The 22,537-nt window shown below is 41.1% G+C and overlaps 1 protein-coding gene across 6 annotated transcripts in view; it reads right to left on the bottom strand.

Moving 5' to 3' along the window:
* Positions 1-21,595, bottom strand: part of ATP13A3 (ATPase 13A3) — a 58,301-nt gene extending 36,706 nt beyond the window's left edge. For 2 of the 6 annotated variants that reach the window (XM_032119278.1, XM_032119282.1), the window contains exons 1-2: positions 4,993-5,038; positions 351-444 (exon numbers count right to left, since the gene is read on the bottom strand). In XM_032119278.1, the coding sequence (XP_031975169.1) occupies positions 351-401 (51 nt within the window). In that variant the 5' untranslated portion in view covers positions 402-444; positions 4,993-5,038. Of the gene's footprint in view, positions 1-350; positions 445-4,992; positions 5,041-20,239; positions 20,297-21,479 lie in introns of those variants that run through there. The other 4 variants (XM_032119281.1, XM_032119280.1, XM_032119279.1 and 1 more) reach the window with 4 other exon arrangements.
* Between the last annotated feature and the right edge of the window lie 942 nt (positions 21,596-22,537).

Raw genomic sequence — 22,537 nt, 5'->3', positions numbered from 1 at the left:
TCCAGGATTTGGAAGGAAGAATCCCCAATTTACCAAACAACAACAAAATAATAGTAATAATAAAAAAACCAAAACACAACCCGTTTTGTTTCCACTTTCATGTTTAAAAAAAGAAATGTTAAGCATCAAAATGTGTTATCTATTGGACTACTGACCTCAACAGAAACCTTTCCTATCCCATGACTAATTTCCTAATACCAAAAAATATTGCCAAGGATAACCTTATAAAATTGCTAAATTGATTTAAACTGAGACAATCCACTTCCTGATGTAATATGCCCCCTTTAAACAGAAAACCCTGAAAATGTGTTTCTTTCATTGTATAAAAACAGATTACCAGAATTCATTACCATCTCATCTTCCTCTGCTTTATTGACATATTTCTTTTCTTCTTTCTCCATGTTTAGTATGATATGGAACTTCTCAACTTGAGATATGGAAGACCTTCAACAACAAAAGAATTAAAAATTGAAGCAACAGTACTGATTTTATACCTAAGTTTTAGGTTGTTTCAAGTTACTTTTGGTAAGTGCATCTACATAAAACACAACACTGACTCGGTATCAATATTTATCTTCAATTTGCACTGTTACTAGTTTCTAGAAGTAACTATCCAAGGAGTTCTATAAAGCTTTATGATTGAACATCAGATGAATACAAGTGAAATACTGCATAAACAGCAGGCTTTAAAAGAGGGGGCAGAAGCTTGTACTAATTTAACTTGGCTACATTCTACATGCAGCAAGCAGTTTTTGGTACATGCTACAAGCTTCATGATGGAAATGTAAATTAATCCTGTAAAACAAAAGCTTAAAAGTAGGTATCACTCTATATGTAATAGCTCCAATCAGATGCTTTCAGAAGTCAGGCTATCCTTCAAGAGGAAAGGCACAGTACCCCTGAGATCTACACTTCTCATCTGAGCAGAAGAATAAATACATGCTTGAAAAAGTTTAGTCCCCAGTTTATTTCTAAATCAAGAAATGCTTTTTGTTCAGTCTTTTCCCTTCTTTCCAATTCCTCTACTATTCAATTTGCATCAAAATCTCTCAGAGTTGCTAATCTTGAGAAGTGCTTTGAGGACAGATTATGATCACAATTTTCATGAATAAGGAAAGGAATGGAAAAAATATGGCACTGTCTACGAGATGAATGTAGTGCACACAGACACTTATTCCAAAAGGGGAGAACTACGAACAAAGGCTACAACATACTATGAGGCTTATCAGAATTTTCCTCATCACATAAGCAAGTAAAATCAAAAGTACCATGTCAAAAAGCCAAATTTTTGAAATTAAAACTGCATCTAACCTTCATTTGGGCACCCCTGTACCTGTTAATTGTATACAATTCATAATTAATGCACAGGAACAAACAACTACCACAGTTAAAATCACTAAATAGCCAGTGCTCACCTGCCAAGACATGGATTAACTACAATTCTCTGCACTGACATGGTACAGTCTTCAATTTTATTTACTACACATACATAGATCTCTTGGAAGACAGCACTTACTACCACAGCTTATAACCAGTCCTCAAGTATTAAGTCACAGCACAAGCAGCTACTCTGATTGTCATTTTTCAGGCTGCTATTAGTATTAAGTCGACAGTAAGTACAATCACTACCAACTTCTCTGTCATTAACTCCCCAACATTTTCACAAACCAAATCACTGGACTCCAAGTCAGATCCTCTCAAAGTCAGCCCCCGGATCCATGCACTTACAATCACCAGCAATGCCAGCTTCAAAGGGTCCCTCCTCCCAACTCCTGCAGCTTATCAACAGCATCACATCCGCACGTGTCTTCTGCAATCTACCATCTCCTTTCCAGTTAACCCAATAAATGAAGCAGGAACCCAACAGGAAAGGTTTATTTTGCTACCCAGATCTGGATCTCCTCAGAAATCTATTCCCACTGCTGAAAAAGGTCCTAGTAGAAGAAACACACACTCGGAGAGAACTGCATCACAGCACAGAACTGAGTCTCAGGTGAGAAGAAGCTCAGTACTTCATAAATTAAGTGCTTGATACAGTTTGCATTTTGTTCTGAATGGAAAGAAGCTAACGTGGCAACAACTGCCTCCTTTGATTGGAGCACCAGGTCACACTTCCCTTCCCTTGTTAAGCTGAAAATTTTCTATTGCTGTACTATAATTTTACTGCAGATTTATTTGGAAATTAAGCCACACAAATCATTGAAGTTCTAAACCACACTTTTGTTTAAATTGCCACTTTTCTTAACTGAGCAGCTTTCTATTCTGGGAAAGATAGAGATAATATATAAAACCAGTTAAAATCTGTCCTAAATCTACACAGGATTGCTAAGAAAGCTCCTGAGGACAATCTTTCAATTAATCACATCAAACAACTTTATATACACCATACAGATCACATTTTCAATCAAGAAGCCATGCAGCCAGACAAAGTTCTGTGTATTTACAGAATTATACTTCTAATAGAGTTCACAGCTCCAGGAAAGAATTATTAGCTTAATCATACTTGAACTAGTCTGCGCTTAAACAAACACACACTTCCCCACTGTAACGTACAGTAACATCAAAAAGGGTGCCTGCAGGCAACTCTCCAACCTTGATGGACATATCAAGCAGGAACTTGATACAGGAAAGCACCAGGCAGAAAAATAAATGCAAATAGCTTCCAGATCAATGGATCTCAACTGAGATTTCAATATGGCCAATACGTCAGCACAGGGACCTTATGGAACATCATGACAGTATGAGAGAGAAGTGCAATTGCCTTCATTTAGGGTTGTTCCACTGCCAGGAAGGAACATCAAGTTGTGGGTCTGAAGATGTACGAAAGGAAATCTCAGCACTAGCAATAATGCCTGTGATTCAGTAAGCTCTTTGAACAGCTGGGTAGAATCAGACAGGGAATACATGAGGAGAGTTAGGAGGCTATTTCTGACTCACATCATTAGCTCCATCTGCATTATTTCATACAGACTCATTTACTGAACAACCTTCAACTAACGCACATTCTCAACATGGCACATACTGCTGGTAATTTTCCATATTAAACTCAAATTCAAATCTCTAAACTTAAAAAGCATTATAAAGATAGTTTCTTTGTTGATGGGTCACGAAAATTATTCTTATTCCACAGCAAAGAACTGCACTCTTTTGCCAGTCTTATCCCTTCTGGCACACCATCAGCCCAAGCTTATCATCAAAAGCTCAAATGCTTAACTGCTTTGGGTTTGTCTCCCATTGCCCTGCTGAAAGTTGGGGTTGAACACCACCACATGAACTCCCCAGGGCTGCCTCCTTGAGTGACTTCAGGCTGCTGGGTCAGACTGAAAAAACCTTACCAATACAGAAGAGACTTTAACAATCTGCATTTGAGTTTTACTTCCTTCCTTCTATAATATGATGGGGAATTAAACATTTATCTACTTTAACTTTTTAATTAAAGATTTAAATATAAACCTTGGACTTTTCAGACTATGAGAGAGTATGACATTTTACTAGTACTCAAATTGAAGTGAGGTTGAAATCCACTTGCAATAAGCAATATGAACATGGGAATATCCAAATATAATGTGCCTCTGATGCACATTACAAACCGCCACTCAGCCTCTCCCCAGGCCAAGTTCCCTGGAGTGAATAGCTAGAGAAATCCTCTCCCCCTTTAACAAACTGAGAATAGGAACCTTTTAAGGAAAGAACTTTTAACCAATGGAAGTGGTGAAAGTTACTATCATTACACTCATAATTTTTACTTACTGAGTTGCTATTGTATAGCTAAGCATATTCTAAAGTCAGAGAAGTCAGAAATACCAAAAGGTCTGTAAAAGAAAATGCTGTTTGCCACTGAGATTAACAGAATGAAATCACTTGCAACATTTTATAACAATGTAGGTATAAATTTAACAAATGGTCTAGAGATCAGCTGAACAGTGTCTGAACTGTAAGTACTTCTAAGAGCATACATTTGAGTCACAAGCTTAAACAGTAAATCTGCAACTTTGCAAAATACAGTATATCAAAATAAAATAGCATTTGAACAGCATTTCCAATTTGTTACTGTCCTGAAGAGTATGCAGCTGTGAGCAGGACAGCACCTGCAGCTTCAGACTTAAGTTGATACTATTTTGGAGCTAAAATAAATCACAAATGGGATCACTGAAGAAATTACAGCAGAGTACAGAGCTTAAAACTATATGCATCCCTCACAGTGAAGACAATGCTGTACCTTTTCTCAATTACTGCACCACTCTGCAATTGTTCATCTATCCTGACTAAACAACCAGGATACCAAGCAACTGTACCAAAATATTTGTAAGTAACAAACATTTGTATCAACAGCATAAAAGGTGCAAGTGAACTCATGGCATGTTCATTAAGGAAATTGTTCTCAAAGCACCAGAGCAAGTCTCCATCAGTACACCTGAAGAGTTCTGCAAGCCACACTTTCGAAGGACTACTTACTGACTTACCTCAAGTCAGTTTTCAAACAGCTGACATCATCAGCAAACTATTTCAGTGCACATTTTACCCTTAGAGTTTGATTTGGGGGGTGGGAAGCAAAGACAATCTTCCCTCGTTGTCCTCAACATTTGTCCCAATTCCACAATCCTTAAAAACTGATTCATACACACATTGTTGCCCTCTATTTATTCTTCCAGCTTTTCAACATAAGTGGAAGTTTCATAGCTTCAAGAGAAAATCTTTAAAGTATGGACAAATTACAACTACAAAAGAAGAAACTTTTGATATCTCCTGCAATCACTGGATAATTTAAACCCCAGATGTCTCAAATTAAAATGTAATTTTTAAAGATCAAGTCTTTAATAAAATCCATGTATGGATACACATAAAAATTATCTATTACTTTTTCTTATGCTCTTGTCATCTGTCTGCTTAAAATGCATGAGTAAACTTACACATTTGTATCTTAAACACTCCCTATTTTCTTCTTTTCAGATATTTGTAAAAAGTCCTGTGATAACTAATAGTTTCTCTTACCAACAAGCAGTCCAGCAGCTGTCCTCTGCACTTGCTTTTGTTACCATGAGTTAGCGAGGCAGTTCTTAATAACAGAGACCCTATCTACAAGGGAAGTCCTGACAAATGAACTATTTTGTCTAAAATCTAAAAAAAGTCTCCAAGGGCTTTTCAAACTGTTATCAAAAGATTAACATATCAAAGAAAATTTGGCACTGCTTGGAATGTTGCTTTTTTTTTCCCTCTTCCCTCCAGTGTGGCTAAACAATTGCAGGACTGTGGCCGGGCTGGCGCGGAGGCTGCGCTTCCAGGCATCAGCCGCCCGGTCCAGCTCCTTCTATTCAAACGACAAATGCCTCCCCAGGAGCCTGCAGACACTTGCAGGGCTATGCACAAGCCCTGATACTATCTGCTCAGCTAAAAGCATCTATGCTTCTGACCAAACCCTTCCTTGTATTTACAGCGGTTGCGAGAGAAGACAACAACATCCATGCTGAGGAGCTCCAGGCAGCAGGTCAGAAACGCGCACATTTCTCACTCAGCATTTTGCAGTTTATCGCAGTACATAATGAAGCGACCACACACACCAAATCAGACGACCTTTACAGACTGAGTGCTACAAAGCTAAAAGTGAACTTTGTCACTACCTGAACATCACAGAAACAAGGTACTTTTCTGTACAAGACAAGCCTCAACCAGCTCTGCTTTGACAAGAACACTAAAGGCAAATGAAGAGATGTAACAAGGCAGACAGAAAAAGCAAGAGACACACGAGAGAGGCCAAACTTCAAATTCACCTCTGTGCAAAGAGTCAATCTTCCTCAGCACCCTATGCAATCACTCTCAATAAATAAATCAAAGTAAACTAATACAGAAAGAAAATGAAGAAAAAAAAAACCTGATTGACCTGTCTAGAAAACAATCAAACACGATTCCTATTCCTTACATCTGAGATATTGTCCTAGCAAGTGACTCTCCTGGGTCCAAACAGGCTACTAAAGCACTAAAACTCCTCTTCCAGAACTTATTTACAACAACTGCATCCTCCAATAAGAGACATCTTACACCTCTGTGGTTAAAAATTAAGTTTCTAAATAGTTCAATGTCATTAAAAGCTTTTCAAATTTCTGAATAAAAAACACCTTGAAAGTCATCATCTTCAACTGTATCCCAACTAGTTGCCAAAACACAGGAAAAAAAGGGGGTTTTCTTCCAACTGGGAAGCCAAACATTATTTAGGTCACTCAGAAATTCAAAATTTCTGCACTTTAGAGCTATACTTTCAACAATTTACCCCAAGAAGAAATCAACCCTACAAGGGAAAAGACCTTACAAAGGCAATGTTTACCACTAGGGTAAACCACTAGGATAACCACTTATTCTTGTTATAGTACCATGAGATTCCCACACACTGAGATCAGTTACCAAACAGTCCATTTTTTCCAAACATTATAGTAATAAAGTTTTCTTTGATTCATGCAATGGGCATAAAATGGAGGTAAAAGAATTGCTTCACATACACAAAACACCAGCTAATGCTCAATCTCTGCCATACTGGCAGTAATGAAATTAAAACTGAAGAAATACTCAAACTGGAAGAGCCATAACAGGCCAGGAAGAGGAATGAATGTATCTTCTAAGAAAATATTCCATCTGAAATACATCCGAATTCTTAGGAAAGATGAAAACTCAGCCTGGGTGATAGCTGACCATTAGCAGAAGAGGATGGCAGTTCATTTTCCTAAGTGACTGACAGAATGATCAAAAGTGTATTCTTTTGCCCTGCCACAGAAGCCGCCTTTCTACATCACCTTACAAGGGCTGTGCATCAGGTGTTGCACAAGACCATTTGGCACATCCAAGGAGACAGTTCTGCACTCATACATACCTCAGGCCAAATGCCAAGATGCTCTGGATATTAAATGTATTTCGAAATTCAAATGCTATAATATGCCTATCTGCATAAAAAACAAAGTACCTCTTACCTAAATACCAGCAGTAAAAAACAATGAAAATGCTTCTTCAAAATTATTCCAGAAGATTTAGAACTTCTTTTCCATGGGCCATGAAAACATTTCTAGGCACACTGAAAAAACCTGTTCTTGACCCAAGACCTCCTCTGCCATTGTGCTAAAGAGACCTCTTGGTCTGTACAACATTTGGCAGCACTGACCATGCAAAGTTGCATTCGATACATCTGCTTTCAATGCATCTGCAGTATTTATCCTCATGTCAGAACTGCCAGCAGGCAAGGAAAGAAGTTCTAGGTATAGCTTAGGAGACCATGATTCAGAAAAAGCACACTTTTAAATGGAGCTATAAAAATAGAAGGAAAAGTCTTATCAGCTATTACTACTTGAGTCTGCAGCTCCTGCCCATGCCAACTGCCAATGAGTTCCACATACAATACCTGAAAAGCTGAACCTAAAACACAAATTTCAATTAAAACATGCTGTAAAAATAAATAAATGGACAAGGACACAAGGTTAAGGAAATGTAAGGATCAGAAAAAAAATATTTACAAGCACATTCTTCTCAAAATGTATTTCATAACATTGCACACGCTAAAAATCAATCACCAAAAAAGCAAATTTGAACACAACATTGCAAGGGATGGAACCAAAATTTCTGCCCACAGTGTCTTGGACATAAGTCCTATATTTACGTTCCAGTCCTTCTCCTTTACTTTTTTTAGCATCTATAAAAATAATGTATTATTTCCTAAAATTTCTCCACTGGCAGCTTTTGAAACAGACGGGCAGAATTTGCAGCCACTCAGAATGAAAAAAGGACCATTTAATACACTTGCAATTAAAAATCTTGAAATCTATTTAAACAGCTATAATAAAGTCCTGCTAAAATGCACCTTATGACATCTTGTCACCAAACAGTCTGTAATCAGGATTCATCATTAGTCTCTCTACCTCCTCAAAGGAAAGAGTTTCCACGTTGTTCTTTTTGGTTTCTCAGTCTCCTAGGAGATTCTGTATACAAGTATGCCTCCACTCCACATTTTTTGCTTCTCTGGGATGTACCACTGTTGCAGGTACCCAGGACACCATGGTGTGTGCCAGGTGGATTTTGCTACTTGGAAGGATCCATATGTCTGAGCTGCAGCACAACGCTAGAGATGTCTCACACCACCAGGCAAACCTGATACCACATGTGAGAGCCTCTTTGCCTGTCCCCAAAACATAAAACCCATGTCAAAGACCGCCCTGAAACTCAAACAGATCCCTTTACAGGTGATACACCACTTAGTCAAAGGCCTGGGGCTATCACACTTTTGTGACCATAAAGGTTATGACTTTTACTTCAACATGCACTACCGTGAGCTTACATACGTAGTTTAAATGCACCTGTAAAGCTTTCAGTATTATTAGAACATATCTGTATTTTTATAAGCATGTGGTTTACAAACACAAGAAATACTGTACTTGAGAGGCACCCTCATCCTGAGAAATGCACCTTACAAATATGGGAACTGATGCAGTTTATGGCTCTCCAGTAACTTGCAGCTGAACCCTTAAATACAAAGTTATCCACATAATGTGCAACAGATGCTTGGGTAAGACATACAAACTAAAATAACTATGGAAGATCAAAAATCCTTCAACTATATTTTGAAAGGAGTTAAGGTTATAATTTGTACTACAAACAAAGCTTAACACTTCAGTCAACTAACCAAGCTCTAACAATAAGAATGACATAATAGTTTAATGAATACATGGAAATTTTACAAGTACACGAGCTAAATTTTAACAAAGCCCTCCACTCAATACCTGTTTTATCACTTCCCATCTTAGGCTTTCTGTTATAATACAAGCTTTTGTTTCTGTGTTTAGGCTTAAGGAAGACCATTGTATCCAACAATCACCAAACCAAAATTGTATTTACATTTGTAGAGTGTATTCTTTGTAAAGTATACTTTTTGCAGGCTGTAACAGCAATTGCAATGTTTACAGTAGAGTACAGGCTACATTAAGGAAAGATAATTCTACATCTAACAATAAACTCAGTATGTCAATTCATCATGATAACAAAGTACTATAGCCAATACTACACTCAAAACTTACTTTCTAACTGGTCTTCAGATCATTATTTTCAGACCACTTAGAAATTTGTTATCAATGTAGCAGCAATGCAGAGGTTGAAGATAGGTTGGAAGAGAATTTAGGAAAGCTGTTGGTCATCTCAAGGACATTTAGTTAACCATTTTACCACCTAACCTCAGCATCTCATTTATCTTACTTCAAGCAGCAGCTATTCACATTAATGAAAATTTTAAACTGAAAAACCAAGCACCAAAAATCACAATCAACCAAAGCTTGTTCTTACTCTCAGGTTCACAGAAGCAGTCTTTACCTGTTTCCTTTCAGATCTGGATCTCTTACCTAGCTGCCACGAGGGAAAGAAGACACGTCCCACAGTCAGGGAATCCAACAAAGCATACATTTATTTTGGACGCTTGTTCGCTCTTTTCTCTCTTGGAAGAGTATACCAGACATTTGGGTTAGAATTCACAGACTGTGTTTTGTTTGTTCTTGGAAGAGAAAGTTAAACTGTTCCAAATACCTTGGGTAAGGCATGGCGCCATTACACCCAGCGTGAGTTCTCAATAGCTGAGCACTGAAGCTGTTTCCAAAGAAACGTTCCTTTCTCACACGAGGCGTGAACTTTACTCAGCCCTTCTATGTGATTAAATAACCAAGACTATTATGGTCAGATAATGGGGATGGCAAAGATGCCCCATCCCAGCACCAAGAGACCCGCAGCCATTCTAGAGGAGAATTGGGAGTCTGAAGACCTGGACCCAGCAACAATGGGTCCTTTCAAGGAAGCATTTCCCCTTAGGGGCCGTGCCAAGAGCCCAACCTTTCCTGTGTGGCTGCTGCCTTATTGTGCGATGTAGAGTATCTGTTTCCTGGGATATATTTGCTTTTGTAGTATGGATGCTCAATAAAAGGAGGCAATGACTTTTTTTCCTCTTCCTCTTATATTCTTGGAAAATACTTTTAAGGTTAACATAAGAACATTTGAATTAAATTTCTCTTCATCTGCAAGGAGATCATCAAGCACAACCAGACTAATCACAAGAGATGAACTTTCCTCTAAAGTTTAGACATTTAACTTTTGTTTCCTCAGAAGCACATATAGTGGCATACAGCTATGACTACAGCAGTCATACTCATTGTAAGCAAGCAACTGGCTTTCACGTCTTCCTTTCCCAGCCTAATTATGACTTAGTACCTTTCACTGCTTTCAGCCAAGCATGCTCAGACAAAGCAGCAGTATTTCTTCAGTTTCCTGAAGTCAAAATGTAAAACTAAGGGAGTCTTAAGTTCAACTATATAACTACTAAACGTACACAACACAAGAGTATATTCCAGAATAATAGAAATAGCATCAAATTGTACTCATTTCTAAAAATGTATTCTGTAAGAGAATCTATATATTAAACCTGGGGTTTCTAATGCTTACTGAAAGTACAATTTTTTGAAGTAGTCAATAAATTGACAAAGTCTGAAGTATGTGGCACACTCACTTTACTTAGACCAGAAACACTTCAAGGAAAGAGCTCTTGTGTGCAAACAACTCGTCAATCAATAGAAATACTGTGCAAGACAGGAATCGCTAAAACTCTAATATCTAAATATCATATAACAACACTAAATATTCAAGTTAAAAGACTCTGTGAAAGACTTAAATTCAATTTAAGATGGCACATATGACAATTTATTTGTCTTGATCTCAAAGTAACTGAAGTAATTCCCAGAAAAATCTGCAAAGAAGTTCCATTCCGAGACTGGACTGCTGTAGAGGACAATTTTCTTATGCACAGGAATTTATGGGACCTCACGGCTTAGCTCCTGAAGATGATTAATTTACTCTCAGAACTACCATATGAGGCAAGATGAGAAAACCAAGGGGGAAAACTTGCGCTCCCTGTTTCCAGGAAAAGAAGTTTGACAAAGTCAAGAACAGAACAGACATACAGGACTGTAACATTTAACTCTATGCTTCCATGCCTGTAATGTAAACATTGTCCCACATCCATCTAGCTACTACGTCCCAGTCATTCAGACCAGTCCTACAAATCCAGAAGAGCTTTAGCGATTTAGTAAACAGTTATATTTCAGAGAAGGACTTCTACAATCCATGAAATTCAAATAACTCCCCGCATTCTACTACATTTCATCACTACCTTAAATAGCTCAATTTAAATGACACTGTGCAGTGCTTCTGTGCCCCTCGGGAATGACTTCTACAGCATCAGCAGTGGGAGACATCTCCTGTATAATGGAAACAGACTGCAGAAATCTGACAAGGAATATCCCTTCAACTGCTGCAATGTTCTCAGTCCTAATGACCATCAGTAAAGGTCTTGAGACTTGCTTCTCCCATAAGTAATAGCTTTTGCTTATCAGTCCATTTATAGTTAACTTTCATCCTGCACGCTTACCTTAAAGGAAAAATTCTGCCTTAACATATCTTGTCTAGAGCAACATTTTTATCTGTTTGAAATACCTTTTTCAGAACTTTTCTCTCTCTCCTAGCCTATAAAATTTTTTATAACAGTACTAAGAGGTGTAACTGTATCCATCTTCTCTTTGTGGAGGAGGAAAGTTAGTTTCCTTAAAAGCAAGACTGAAATGTTTCAGGTACATGAAGTGTATCAAGGAGTGCTTTTTCCTCAAGCATTGACCTCACTAACTGAAATATCATCACTGTCTAGCCAAATATTCTGAAGTAGCCTCTTCCCAGATAGCTCTAATCCAGATGCTCGACTCAGCTTTCCCCCTTCAGCCTTGCTTTTTCATAAATGTTAGGTGAAAACAGAGGTCAGCTTCCTAAAGCACCACTGAGGACTTGCCACTTACGTTAAATGCCCAAGTAGCTTTAACTCCATACCCTTTGTATCAAAGCCACAGAAGAACAGAAAGCTGGGCTGAAGGCTAAGAGAGCAACAAAACAATAGGCCAGAAAGGTCAGATAAAACGTGCATTTCCCCTGCCATCAAGGAGACAGCACAGAGAGGGTCACGTAATGATGCTCCCCAGTGCACAATCTCCAGTCCCAGGGACTTTTAGTTCAAGAGCTTCATGAGCCAAATACCCTACCAACTTATTTAGTACTAACTGGACTTTTCCTGGGGTTTTTTAAATTATTTTGTGACACATTTTAAGCCTGCCAACATTATACACAGAACTCCTGAGTTCATAGAGAAGGATTCATTTTTCCCTTATTTTGACCCTCAATCTATTAACTTTATGAGCGTGCACTTCGGTTTCTCCTTGGCTACAGCATTCGGAAAAGGAAACTGCCAAACAACTACTTAATCTGAATATAAGCAAAATAATAAAAAATGCTTTGAAAAAGACTGAAGCTCTGAACATTACCTTACTTCTATGGGAAATTAAGAAAAGAATCAAGCACAAGTCACTGTATTTTTACTATCTTTCAGGTTGATATTATAGGTACCAAGCCCTTTTTCATAGCTGTATATACTCCCACACTTTCAAAATTAAAAAACACTAACTCAGCTAAAATCAAAATTAGTATCCAAAGATCCAGGCTGTTCACTGATAGAGGGATGCAGAGATATAAAACACACTCTTCAGGAAACTAACACGGGTAAGATGGGAGGATAGAGCAAAACACCATGCAGATGATTCACCACAAAATACTGCCTCACAAGCTTAGCAAACTCAAGTGCCTGGGTATAGCTCAATGTCTGCACTACCAAAAATTACAAGTCTCCAAGAACAGTGAGCTTTACAAAAGGTGAACTACTTCCATTAAGCTAGGCCAACAAAAAGTTATTTTCTTAGGGTGCACACTAAAATATTCTCAACCCAATGCATTCTTCTTTTGCCAGTACCTCATCAACCAGCACTACTGTTTGACTATAGGCTGTGTGAGTTCTTCCACCACACCCATCCGTGTTACATACAAGTGTTATCACGCTTCAGCTACAACAGACAATTATGGCATTTAAGATACTGTTTCTTCACAGACATTATGCCAGCAGAGGATGACAGCAAGCAGGAAACTGAGAATATACATTTGTTTTAAATGCAAGGTGCAGACTACACTAATTCAAAACACCTTGCACTGAAACCAGAGCCAGACTCCCATGACCTGTTCCAGAAATGGACTTATGTGGAACAGCATCTCCAGCAAAGAGACAGCTGCTAGTTAACACAGCAGATAGTCACTACTGAAATGAGCACGGGCTAAGAACTGGGATTACAAATGCTAGCAGCATACCAGTACCATCTTAAGGCATAAAAATCCTCCACAATATACATGCTCAGAATGCAATTATGCCAACAGTCTTCCTACTGAAAAAACCTGTCTCTCTCTGGGGAAGGGATTTTGCTGGATAATGGAAAGGGTGGCAGAAGGAAGAGTTCTATAAGGACACCTCCATCTGCACACTACTGAGTAAGGACTCTGTCAGGCTGACAAGACTGTAAGCTATTTTTCATTGTGCTCTTGCCCTACAAAAGGCATGCAACTTGCATGGTGAAATTTGTGTGTTCCTACATTTTTGCCTGTTCATTACTAAAGTTATTTCTGCTGGAGAAGACAAAGTTATAAAAAACCGCAACCTATACTGCTAACAAAAATTAAAATTTGCAGATGAACTAAGGAAAATTAAGAAGTTAGGAGCACAAGCAGACTTTCAACCAACATTGAAACGCAACAACAGTTTTCCAAGTGCTTCAGTTCACTCAGACACATTACATGTGCCTCTGCTCCAGACACATGTCCTTCACCACAGGTTGATCTCACCCAAGCAGTAGAAAGCCATCACAGCAGTACAACCGTAACGAACAGGCAGAAGCTGTGTTTCATCCATACACTGTTGGCATTTAGAGTCTGGCTGTCCGAACTGGACTCAACACCATTACTCCTTACCACAACACACATCTTCTATACTCCCAGTATTACAGCCCAGTAGGCTGCCTCTAGCAATAAAGCATGGCTATGACGCAGGGAAGTAATGTCGAGACCCTCTCTCAAAGCACTACTTAAGGTTTTGAGGTCCTCACCAAATGGACCAACTGAAGATAGGGTCAATCTAAAGAATGCACTCTGCAAGACTGCACATTTGACAGCCCTTTTATGTTTCCATTTGAATTACCAGTTGGTCTGAAAAGGACTTTCTGCTGGCTTGTCAGCAGATCAGGAGTACTGCTCTAGTGACAGAAGCACCGCTTTCAGACAGCAGCACCCTCAGCCAAAGACCACTCAAGCCAGTGGAACAACCCTTTGAATTCACTGGGCTTTGGATCAAGCCTTCACAACTTAGTGACAACTGCAGATATGTTAAGAAACCTCCATGCCTCTAAGATAGAAATAGTTCCCCTGATTGAGAAACAGACGTAAGAAAAATTATCCCTCTGCTCAGAGAAAAAAAAATTTCTAGCAAACAGTAATAGGACTTTTCAGGAAATGAACCTGTACACAAAAGTTCTACAGATCAATAAATATTATTATGGGGTAAAGGTAAGGTCAAGCAGGTAGTGTAACTTAACTGTACAGTCTCCCTATTGGAGGCCAACCAGTACCCCTGTCATTGTCCTTTCAGCTCCTGCTATCTACTGCTGCATTAAATGTAGCCAGCAGAAAATAAACTCTTGCTATTGCTGATGTGAAACACCATGGCAGATCTTAAGGGCAGAGTTCATAAGGGTAACTGTACTTTTCTTCAATGATTTGGAGACGTGCGTGGTATGACAGCGAAATGCACAGGATTAATTGAAGTGTTTTCACACATTCCAGTTATGTTACAAATCAATTGCTGAAATAGAAGGAATAGCTGGATCCTTTGTTTTGTCATGCAGTCTACTGCAGACAATCAAAAGCAATTATAACAGTGCATAAAAATAATTATATATAAAATAGCATGGCTATACTTGCAGTTGGACTTTCCAGTTTGCAATGGGTCCATCCTCACTTAGGCTCCCTGTAGTGGTGAATATACCACGGTAGGGGAACTGCAAAGAGATCTTCAAAGCCAAAGGCAGATCTTTGTAACTATGGATGAGAAATATTACAAGATTATCACCTGAGTCTAAAGCAGTAATCTGAAAGCTACTAAGACTACTAAAATGAATGGAAACTCATCAGTGCTCTGCTAGGCTTAACTCGCACAGACATTGCAACCATGTAGTACCTTCACCATGGAGGTTTAGAACATCCTGACAGCACAAGAAAACTTGCTCCATTTGCAGGAGGCAGCATCCAAGAGAAGGAAGTAACATCCAGTACATCATATGTTTCCAAACCAATACAAGCACCACAGTTCTAACCATTTGAATCTGTACAAGATCTTCTAAACACACATGATACTACCAAGAGATTGACAAAAAGAATCCTGTGTGTTTCTCCCTCATTGGCTCAAACTTGACATCAACTAAAACTAGAATCCTATAAAATGAGATTAAAGGGACATTAATAGTGAGTTTGTCTATTCTCCAACCTAAACCATATACCAGTCCTTCTAAACACACAAACTTGTTATTCATGGCCACAAGTAAAGACATCTTAAAGTACTATTTCTACTGTGAGAAATGTTAAAAGTATAATTGGTGTTTTCCATGATGAAACTTAATCCCATTTCAACCTGTCCATCATGGTCACTGAAAATAGCATTTCCTTCTTACAAATCTTTTAAATACTTGAAATCTCTTACATTCCCCCTAAACTCCTCATCTCTTGCCAAAATAACTTGGATTTTTTCCACATTTATGAAGTTGTTTCCTCGAACTCTGATCACTCACTTTCTCTACTCTGAACTCCTTCCAAGTGGTCCAAATTCTTCTTGAATCTTGGCACCCAAAACAGATGCTGTCTGCACAGACTGTACATCAACAGCAAATAAAGCCAACGGATTTAAACTTTACATCTCTCAGACAATACTCCTGTTTAAACTTTCCAGTAAGATATTTGTCTTCTCTGCAAACAGCATGACACTGACTCATGTTCAACTTGTGATCCAGTACACCCCCAGGTCCTTTTTCTAGTAGCTAACCAGTTATTCCTCACCCTGCATCTCCACAGCTGGTAATTTCTGCCTAAGTGCAGTACTCTGTATTTGCCCCTATTGAATGTCACACTATGTTTCAGGTTATTTTGAACTCTCATCACGTCCTCCAACACACAGTCCCTGAGAATTTAGTAAGCACATTTAATCAGCCAGTTGACTAATGTTTTCATTAAAGGCAACCATACCCAGGACAGAATCCTTCAAGATAACCTCTCACTTTAACACTGGATTGTTAATTACAGTTCTCCAGATAGGATCATCTACCCCCAGATCATGCCTTCATTTACTTATGAGGCCATTAAAATGAGGAAAACTTTATTAAATCAATCAATTAATTCAGGAGGCAAAACCTCCACTGCCTCTGCTACAGCCACAGAGCCTTCTGCTCTGCAGTAAAAAGGTATTAAGACTTCAGACACAATTACTTTTCCCACAAATCAGTTCATGCTGCTGTATCTTCCAAGCACTTGAAAACAGAATGTTTGCTTATTAATCTCAACTGATAGAAAAAACTGAGACAAACTGAACTGTCAGACTGCAACTCATCTTCCTCAGCTCTTTTCCCTTGTAACTGTCTGAAGACTCATCCTTTCCCAGTCTTCTAGTACTTCTGCACAGTTCTAGATAATATTTTTGAGCTGTTTTGAGAATTGTACAGTGAAACTTATCAGGGCTAGTAGACACAAACATCTAGTGGAAGTACGCTGCAGTGCAAAATACTACCTTGTCACAAATATTCATAAGATTAAGCACCTGCATGACACTGTGAAAGAAGACAAGCAAAATAGGCCCTAAGCATTTCAGATGTCCTGCACCTTCTGTAGATACATGTGCTCCCCATGAATCAAGTGAGACACTTCCCAGTCTTACTACTACTACTAACATGCTTTTACAGGTAGCTGGCTTTTATGTCTCTTGCTACTTGCCATTTCATTTGCACTTCAGCCTTTGTGATATCTGCCTCTACCACTCTTTTACACATGTTCTTCACAATGTGACTCACTTTCACACTATACATGTATTTTCTTCTTGCATCCCAAGTCAGTAAAAGCTTGCAATATAAGCTGCTCTTACTACTCTCTCTCTCAAAAGCCTTCCCATTACACTGTTCTGTCGCCTATCCTTTAAAAGAATCAGCTCTGATTTCACAGCCATTGCCATTTATCACCTTCCATTTTGACATCTTCTAGCTAGAATAAAATCTAAAGGAGCTGCCATTTTTGTTGCTGCATGTACCCTCTAAACTGAAAATATCACTGCCATATAACTTGGCTAAAGGTCAAAAAAGAAAGAGTTGGGTATTTTGATTTTGAAGGATGACCTTTTAATCTTAAATACCACATAAAAAAAATCTCAATCCAACTAAAAAGTAATGAACTTGCTACCAGTTCTACTACCACATCCTCTTCCAAAGAGCTGCTTTAAGATGAACCATGCAATGTCACAATTCTAATAAAGCAGAATCACACCAAAAAAAGGGCTAAATTCTTTCAAATTAAAAACACACAATGAAAAAATGAAAATACAGAATGAACGCAAATGCAGCTAATTCTGGTAAGTTTGACAGGATTACAAATGTGATTGATACTGCACCACTTCAGAGCAAGCAGCAAGATTCCATGGCCAGGGAGAATCCTTCCCAACCCCAATCCATGCCACAGCGCTCCATGAAGATGGTGCTGAAATGATACATTTTAGAAAAGGAGCAGCAAGACACAGCACTTCAGCTTTTTGTGCAGATCACATCCATAACTCCTGAACAGAGACTGTGAATCACTCATCCTTTTGTATTTAAGCCTGCTTTTCAGCCACCAGAAATTAAAGTTTACAGTCTTATTTCAATCAGGAATAAAGGTGTCAGACTTGGAGCTATAATACAACTACAGTTTACTACAAAATGAACTTTTGTTCTCTCCTATGCAGATTATTTAACAAAGGAAGCAGCTTTTTTATGAATGAAAACTATTTTTAGCTCATTGTGTAACAGTGAAAGGGAAACATTTTAGCATTACAGTTATTTAAAACATTTTTTTCCAAGTTTTATTGTGAAATTAGGATTTTTGAGCTAGGATTTGTCTTGTATGAACCCTCTCATGCTAAACATAACCAGATCCAAGCACTAGTCAAAATGTTGTGGTTTTTTTCACCACTGAAAGTCCACAAAACCTACTCATCTGTACAACAGCATGACTCCAGACCCAAAGCAGGTTTGTCCATAGTAGATGCCATGCTGTGGAGACCAGTAATCCCTGCCCAAAAAACATGCACTTAAATACAAGATCTGTTCTCCAAGGCAATTCTTGAAGACATTCAAAAGATGAGCCTGAACACACATGGCAGAACCACGTATTTTCATGTTATGTTAATAAAGCTTGGGCACTGAATAAATCTAAGGAAACCTTGTATTTCTAATTTCCAGAACTCAAGAGTTTTAGAAGATTTAACTAAAGGACTTTGTTTCACAAGGCAATAAAGGAATGAAACATCTCTCAATGCTAGCTACCATCAGGTTCATACCACACAGACACTAAATAAGAAAAGTGTTACAACCATGCTCCCTGGTCTGCAGTTAAAGATGCCTGAGCACAACACTCAACAGAGACATTTATCACAACAGAAGTAATAATTTCTACAACAGACCTTGGACAAGCTAAGTTAAAGTAATCCCCTGTTGCAGATTTCTGTTGTGTACAGAAATAAAGCAAACGCTATCTGAAGGTTTCCAGAAAAAGGAACAAGGGTGCAATGGTCAAAATGCTTAATGAAAACCTGACCTTTCCATGCCAGTTCCCAGTTCTAGTGCAGATTTCCTCTACAACCTGGACAATCCACTTGGATCTGGCTTTAACAATAAAAAGTTATTTTACTTTCACAGAATAAAAGGAATTTGTCTTCCTCCCACAGAAAATTAATGTCTTGTTGGCTGTTTTATACTCCACACAGAAAACAGTAGGATACTACCTCCTCAAGGCAAATGAGAAGAAATAATCTGAGGGTTCCATGTCAATACAGAATTTTTTTTAATTTCCTTTTCCAGAATAATTTATTAGGAACCCAGCAAAATAGCTTGTCTGACGACCCATGCCTGTCACATGGCACAGGAGCAGAACAGGCCTGAATCATGAAGTTTCTCAATCACTCAGACATCATGATGCAACTTCCCTTCCTGCTAGGCAGCCCCCCACGCTCCATTGCAGACACTGCAAGCTTCCTGACCAGGCAGCTGGGACCTTTCACCCCTCTCTCTCCAGGTTATGGATGAATCAGTGCCTAACAATGCCATGAGGTCCTCCCCAGACTAGAAAGAAATGAAAAAGAAATACAGGAACAGACGCATGTTCTAGAAGACAACTAACAAAAAAATGTAAGGGGGGAGAGCAAAACGAGCTCAAAGTCTAGAGAGCACTACTGGAAGACACCAAACAGAGCTTGGAACAGCACCACTGCTCTTGGGAGGTATTTGGGAAGGCAGCAGCTGCTGTCCAGCAGCTCTGCTGGAGTCTGCAGAACTGCTCAGACCCTTTCACTGCTTATACCTCCTTGTGTCATGAACAGTCAGCCTTGGTCAAAACCAAAGTTAACAAGAAGATCTCCCTTACTCATTTTCTGAAGCACTTTAAAAACTGATAACCTTGCAGCACATCACTTTTTCATAGCTGACCTAGGTGCTCACACTAGAACACTCCATGTAGCCAAAAGCCAGTGTTCTTTCCCACAGGTGAGTACACCAACAATAGATGACATTTTTGTTTCACTAAGTCATGTTAATGATATGCTTCTTAGAAGTCAGGAGAGTTAGATCAGTACCAATAGATTTCCAAGTCAATTGTACAGTTCCAAGTTGGCAGAGCATATTTTCTTTAAAATTTGTGGAACTGTAATTAACCAACAAGAAAAAGCAGCTAACAAAAGCAGTAGTACACAGCCATCAGTGTCATGCCAAATACCAAGACAAACATTTCCTCAGTATATGTGTAATAAAGATGCACTGCTTCACCCATGACACTGATACAGGGACATTAAGTTTATGAGGACCACACTTATACCACAGAGTAAATTTAAATAATGCCAAAAAAAGCCGTTTCTCCACAACATCAAGAAAATCAATATTCTACAGGATGTAACGGTATTGTATATAATTTTAAAAAAAGGTAAAAGTGGCAATTCTTTCAAACATGATGGAACTGAGGGCTGAAAAATATTGCTAACCTGTCTGAAGAGCCAGTGTGGGGACAAATCTCGTACATACAACAGCCGAGTCACCTACTACAACAAAAAAAAAAAACGACAAAAAAAACAGAGTAATGAATAGGCTAAATGGAACATAATCTTGATTGCCCTTGCTAAGAAAACACCATACAATTCCAGTGACTGCATACAGCAAAGAAAACACACTAATGAATTCTAAAGCTGGTGCAAAACTCAGCAACCTCAGAAGAGAAAGCTGTCAGACAGCGTGGCCAGACAACTACCATCACTCATGTTAGAACAGTTTAGAGTTAACCATCTCCCACTGCTGGAGGCAATGCTGTCTCAGCTTCTTGAAGGGCTCCAAAAGTATCTTCCAACTACAGCACCTGCAGGGATACACTGATCCCAGCAAGCAAGCCAGAGCACTGATGGTAGTAGCAAGCTTTCAGAGCCAATACTGTAGATACTCAAGTTTTTCTTCACCTTAAGTATCAATTCTGTTTAAATTCTCAATGTTTAATTCACCTAGTAGCTGTTTATCCCTGAACAAGCATAAACAGGCCTCCTCTTAGGGATGACGCAGTGGTTGTCAGAGGTGCTCACATTGTGAGATCCCCATCTCCGTAGCTCAGCTGATAGAAGATGCTCTATAACCTTCGTCAGCATCAGGAAAACGCACTGACTCATGTGCTGAATAAAGGATGAGACGCATTGAGTCCTCGTCTTGGGATTCGAAAGTTTCTCTTTGGTACACGATCACCAGCATTCCCCACCGACCCCGCCACTGCAGAACACGCTGACGTGTGCCCAGGCACCGGAACGCGCGGTGTTCGGCAGCCGGGACCGCCGGCAGAGCTGGGGGCTGGGCTGAGAGGACAGAGGAAGCGGCACGGGAGAGCTGCCCGAGCTGCCGAGGGTGCCCCGACAGCCCGCGGCGGCCCCTGGGCAGCGCGGGGGGGCGGCCGAGCCGCTGGGCCAGCGCCGCACGTGTCCGGGCACCGGCGGCAGGGACACGGCGCCGGCCCGCGCCCCCGGCCACGCGCGCCCCTTCCCCGGACGGCGGCGCTGCCCCGGCCGCGGGACCCGCTCCACGGCACCGGCCCCGCCACGACCCCCGCGCCCGCGCCGGGCCGCCCCGCGGGGGCTGTCGCGGGTGGAGAAGCGGCCGGCGCGGCCGAAGGGCGCTGCGGGCGGCCGCGCCGCGCCCAGGGCGGCGGAGACTGCGAGCGCCGCTGGAGGCCCGCGGACCCTCCCTCACCTGCCGGGCCGGACCGTGCCGTGCAGTGCCCGCGGCCCCACTCACCGGCGGCCTCAGCGCAGCCCCATCGCCGGCGGGGCGGGCGCGGGACCGGCGCGGGACCGGCGCTCCCCCCCCACCCCGCCCGCCGCGCGCGCGGCTGCGGCTGCGGCTGCCTCGCGAGGCGCGAGCGGATCCGCCGCCAACCGGCTGCACGCGCCGGCCGCGCTGGGCGGGGCGGGCGCGGAAGTGACGGCGGCGCGGCACGCGCCAGCCCCGCCCCACGCCGGAAGCGCGGGGTGTCGCGCGGGGCCGGGGGGCGGGGCCAGCTGGGGCGGGGCTTCGGCGGGGGCGGGGCTCTGGCGGGGGCGGGGCGGGGAGCACGTGAGGACACGGCTGTGGGGACATGGATGTGGAGACATGGATGTGCGGACATGGATATGTGGGGACATGGATATGGGGGACATGGATGTGGGGGACATGGATGTGGGGACATGGATATGTGGGGACATGGATGTGGGGGACATGGATATGGGGACATGGATGTGGGGGACATGGATGTGGGGACATGGATGTGGGGACATGGATGTGGGGACACGGATATGGGGACACGGATATGGGGGACATGGATGTGGGGGACATGGATGTGGGGACATGGATATGGGGGACATGGATGTGGGGACACGGCTGTGAGGACATGGATATGGGGACATGGATGTGGGGACATGGATATGGGGGACATGGATGTGGGGACATGGATGTGGGGACATGGATATGGGGGACATGGATGTGGGGACACGGCTGTGGGGACACGGCTGTGGGGACATGGATGTGGGGACATGGATGTGGGGACATGGATGTGGGGGACATGGATGTGGGGGACATGGATGTGGGGACATGGATATGGGGGACATGGATGTGGGGACACGGCTGTGGGGACATGGATATGGGGACATGGATGTGGGGACATGGATGTGGGGGACATGGATATGGGGACATGGATGTGGGGGACATGGATGTGGGGACACGGCTGTGGGGACATGGATGTGGGGACATGGATGTGGGGACATGGATGTGGG

This window comes from Corvus moneduloides, chromosome 10 (genome assembly GCF_009650955.1).
Source record: "Corvus moneduloides isolate bCorMon1 chromosome 10, bCorMon1.pri, whole genome shotgun sequence".
Lineage (NCBI taxonomy): Eukaryota > Metazoa > Chordata > Aves > Passeriformes > Corvidae > Corvus > Corvus moneduloides.
Note: the sequence above shows the minus strand (reverse complement) of the source record. Positions and strands in the feature narration are given on the sequence as shown.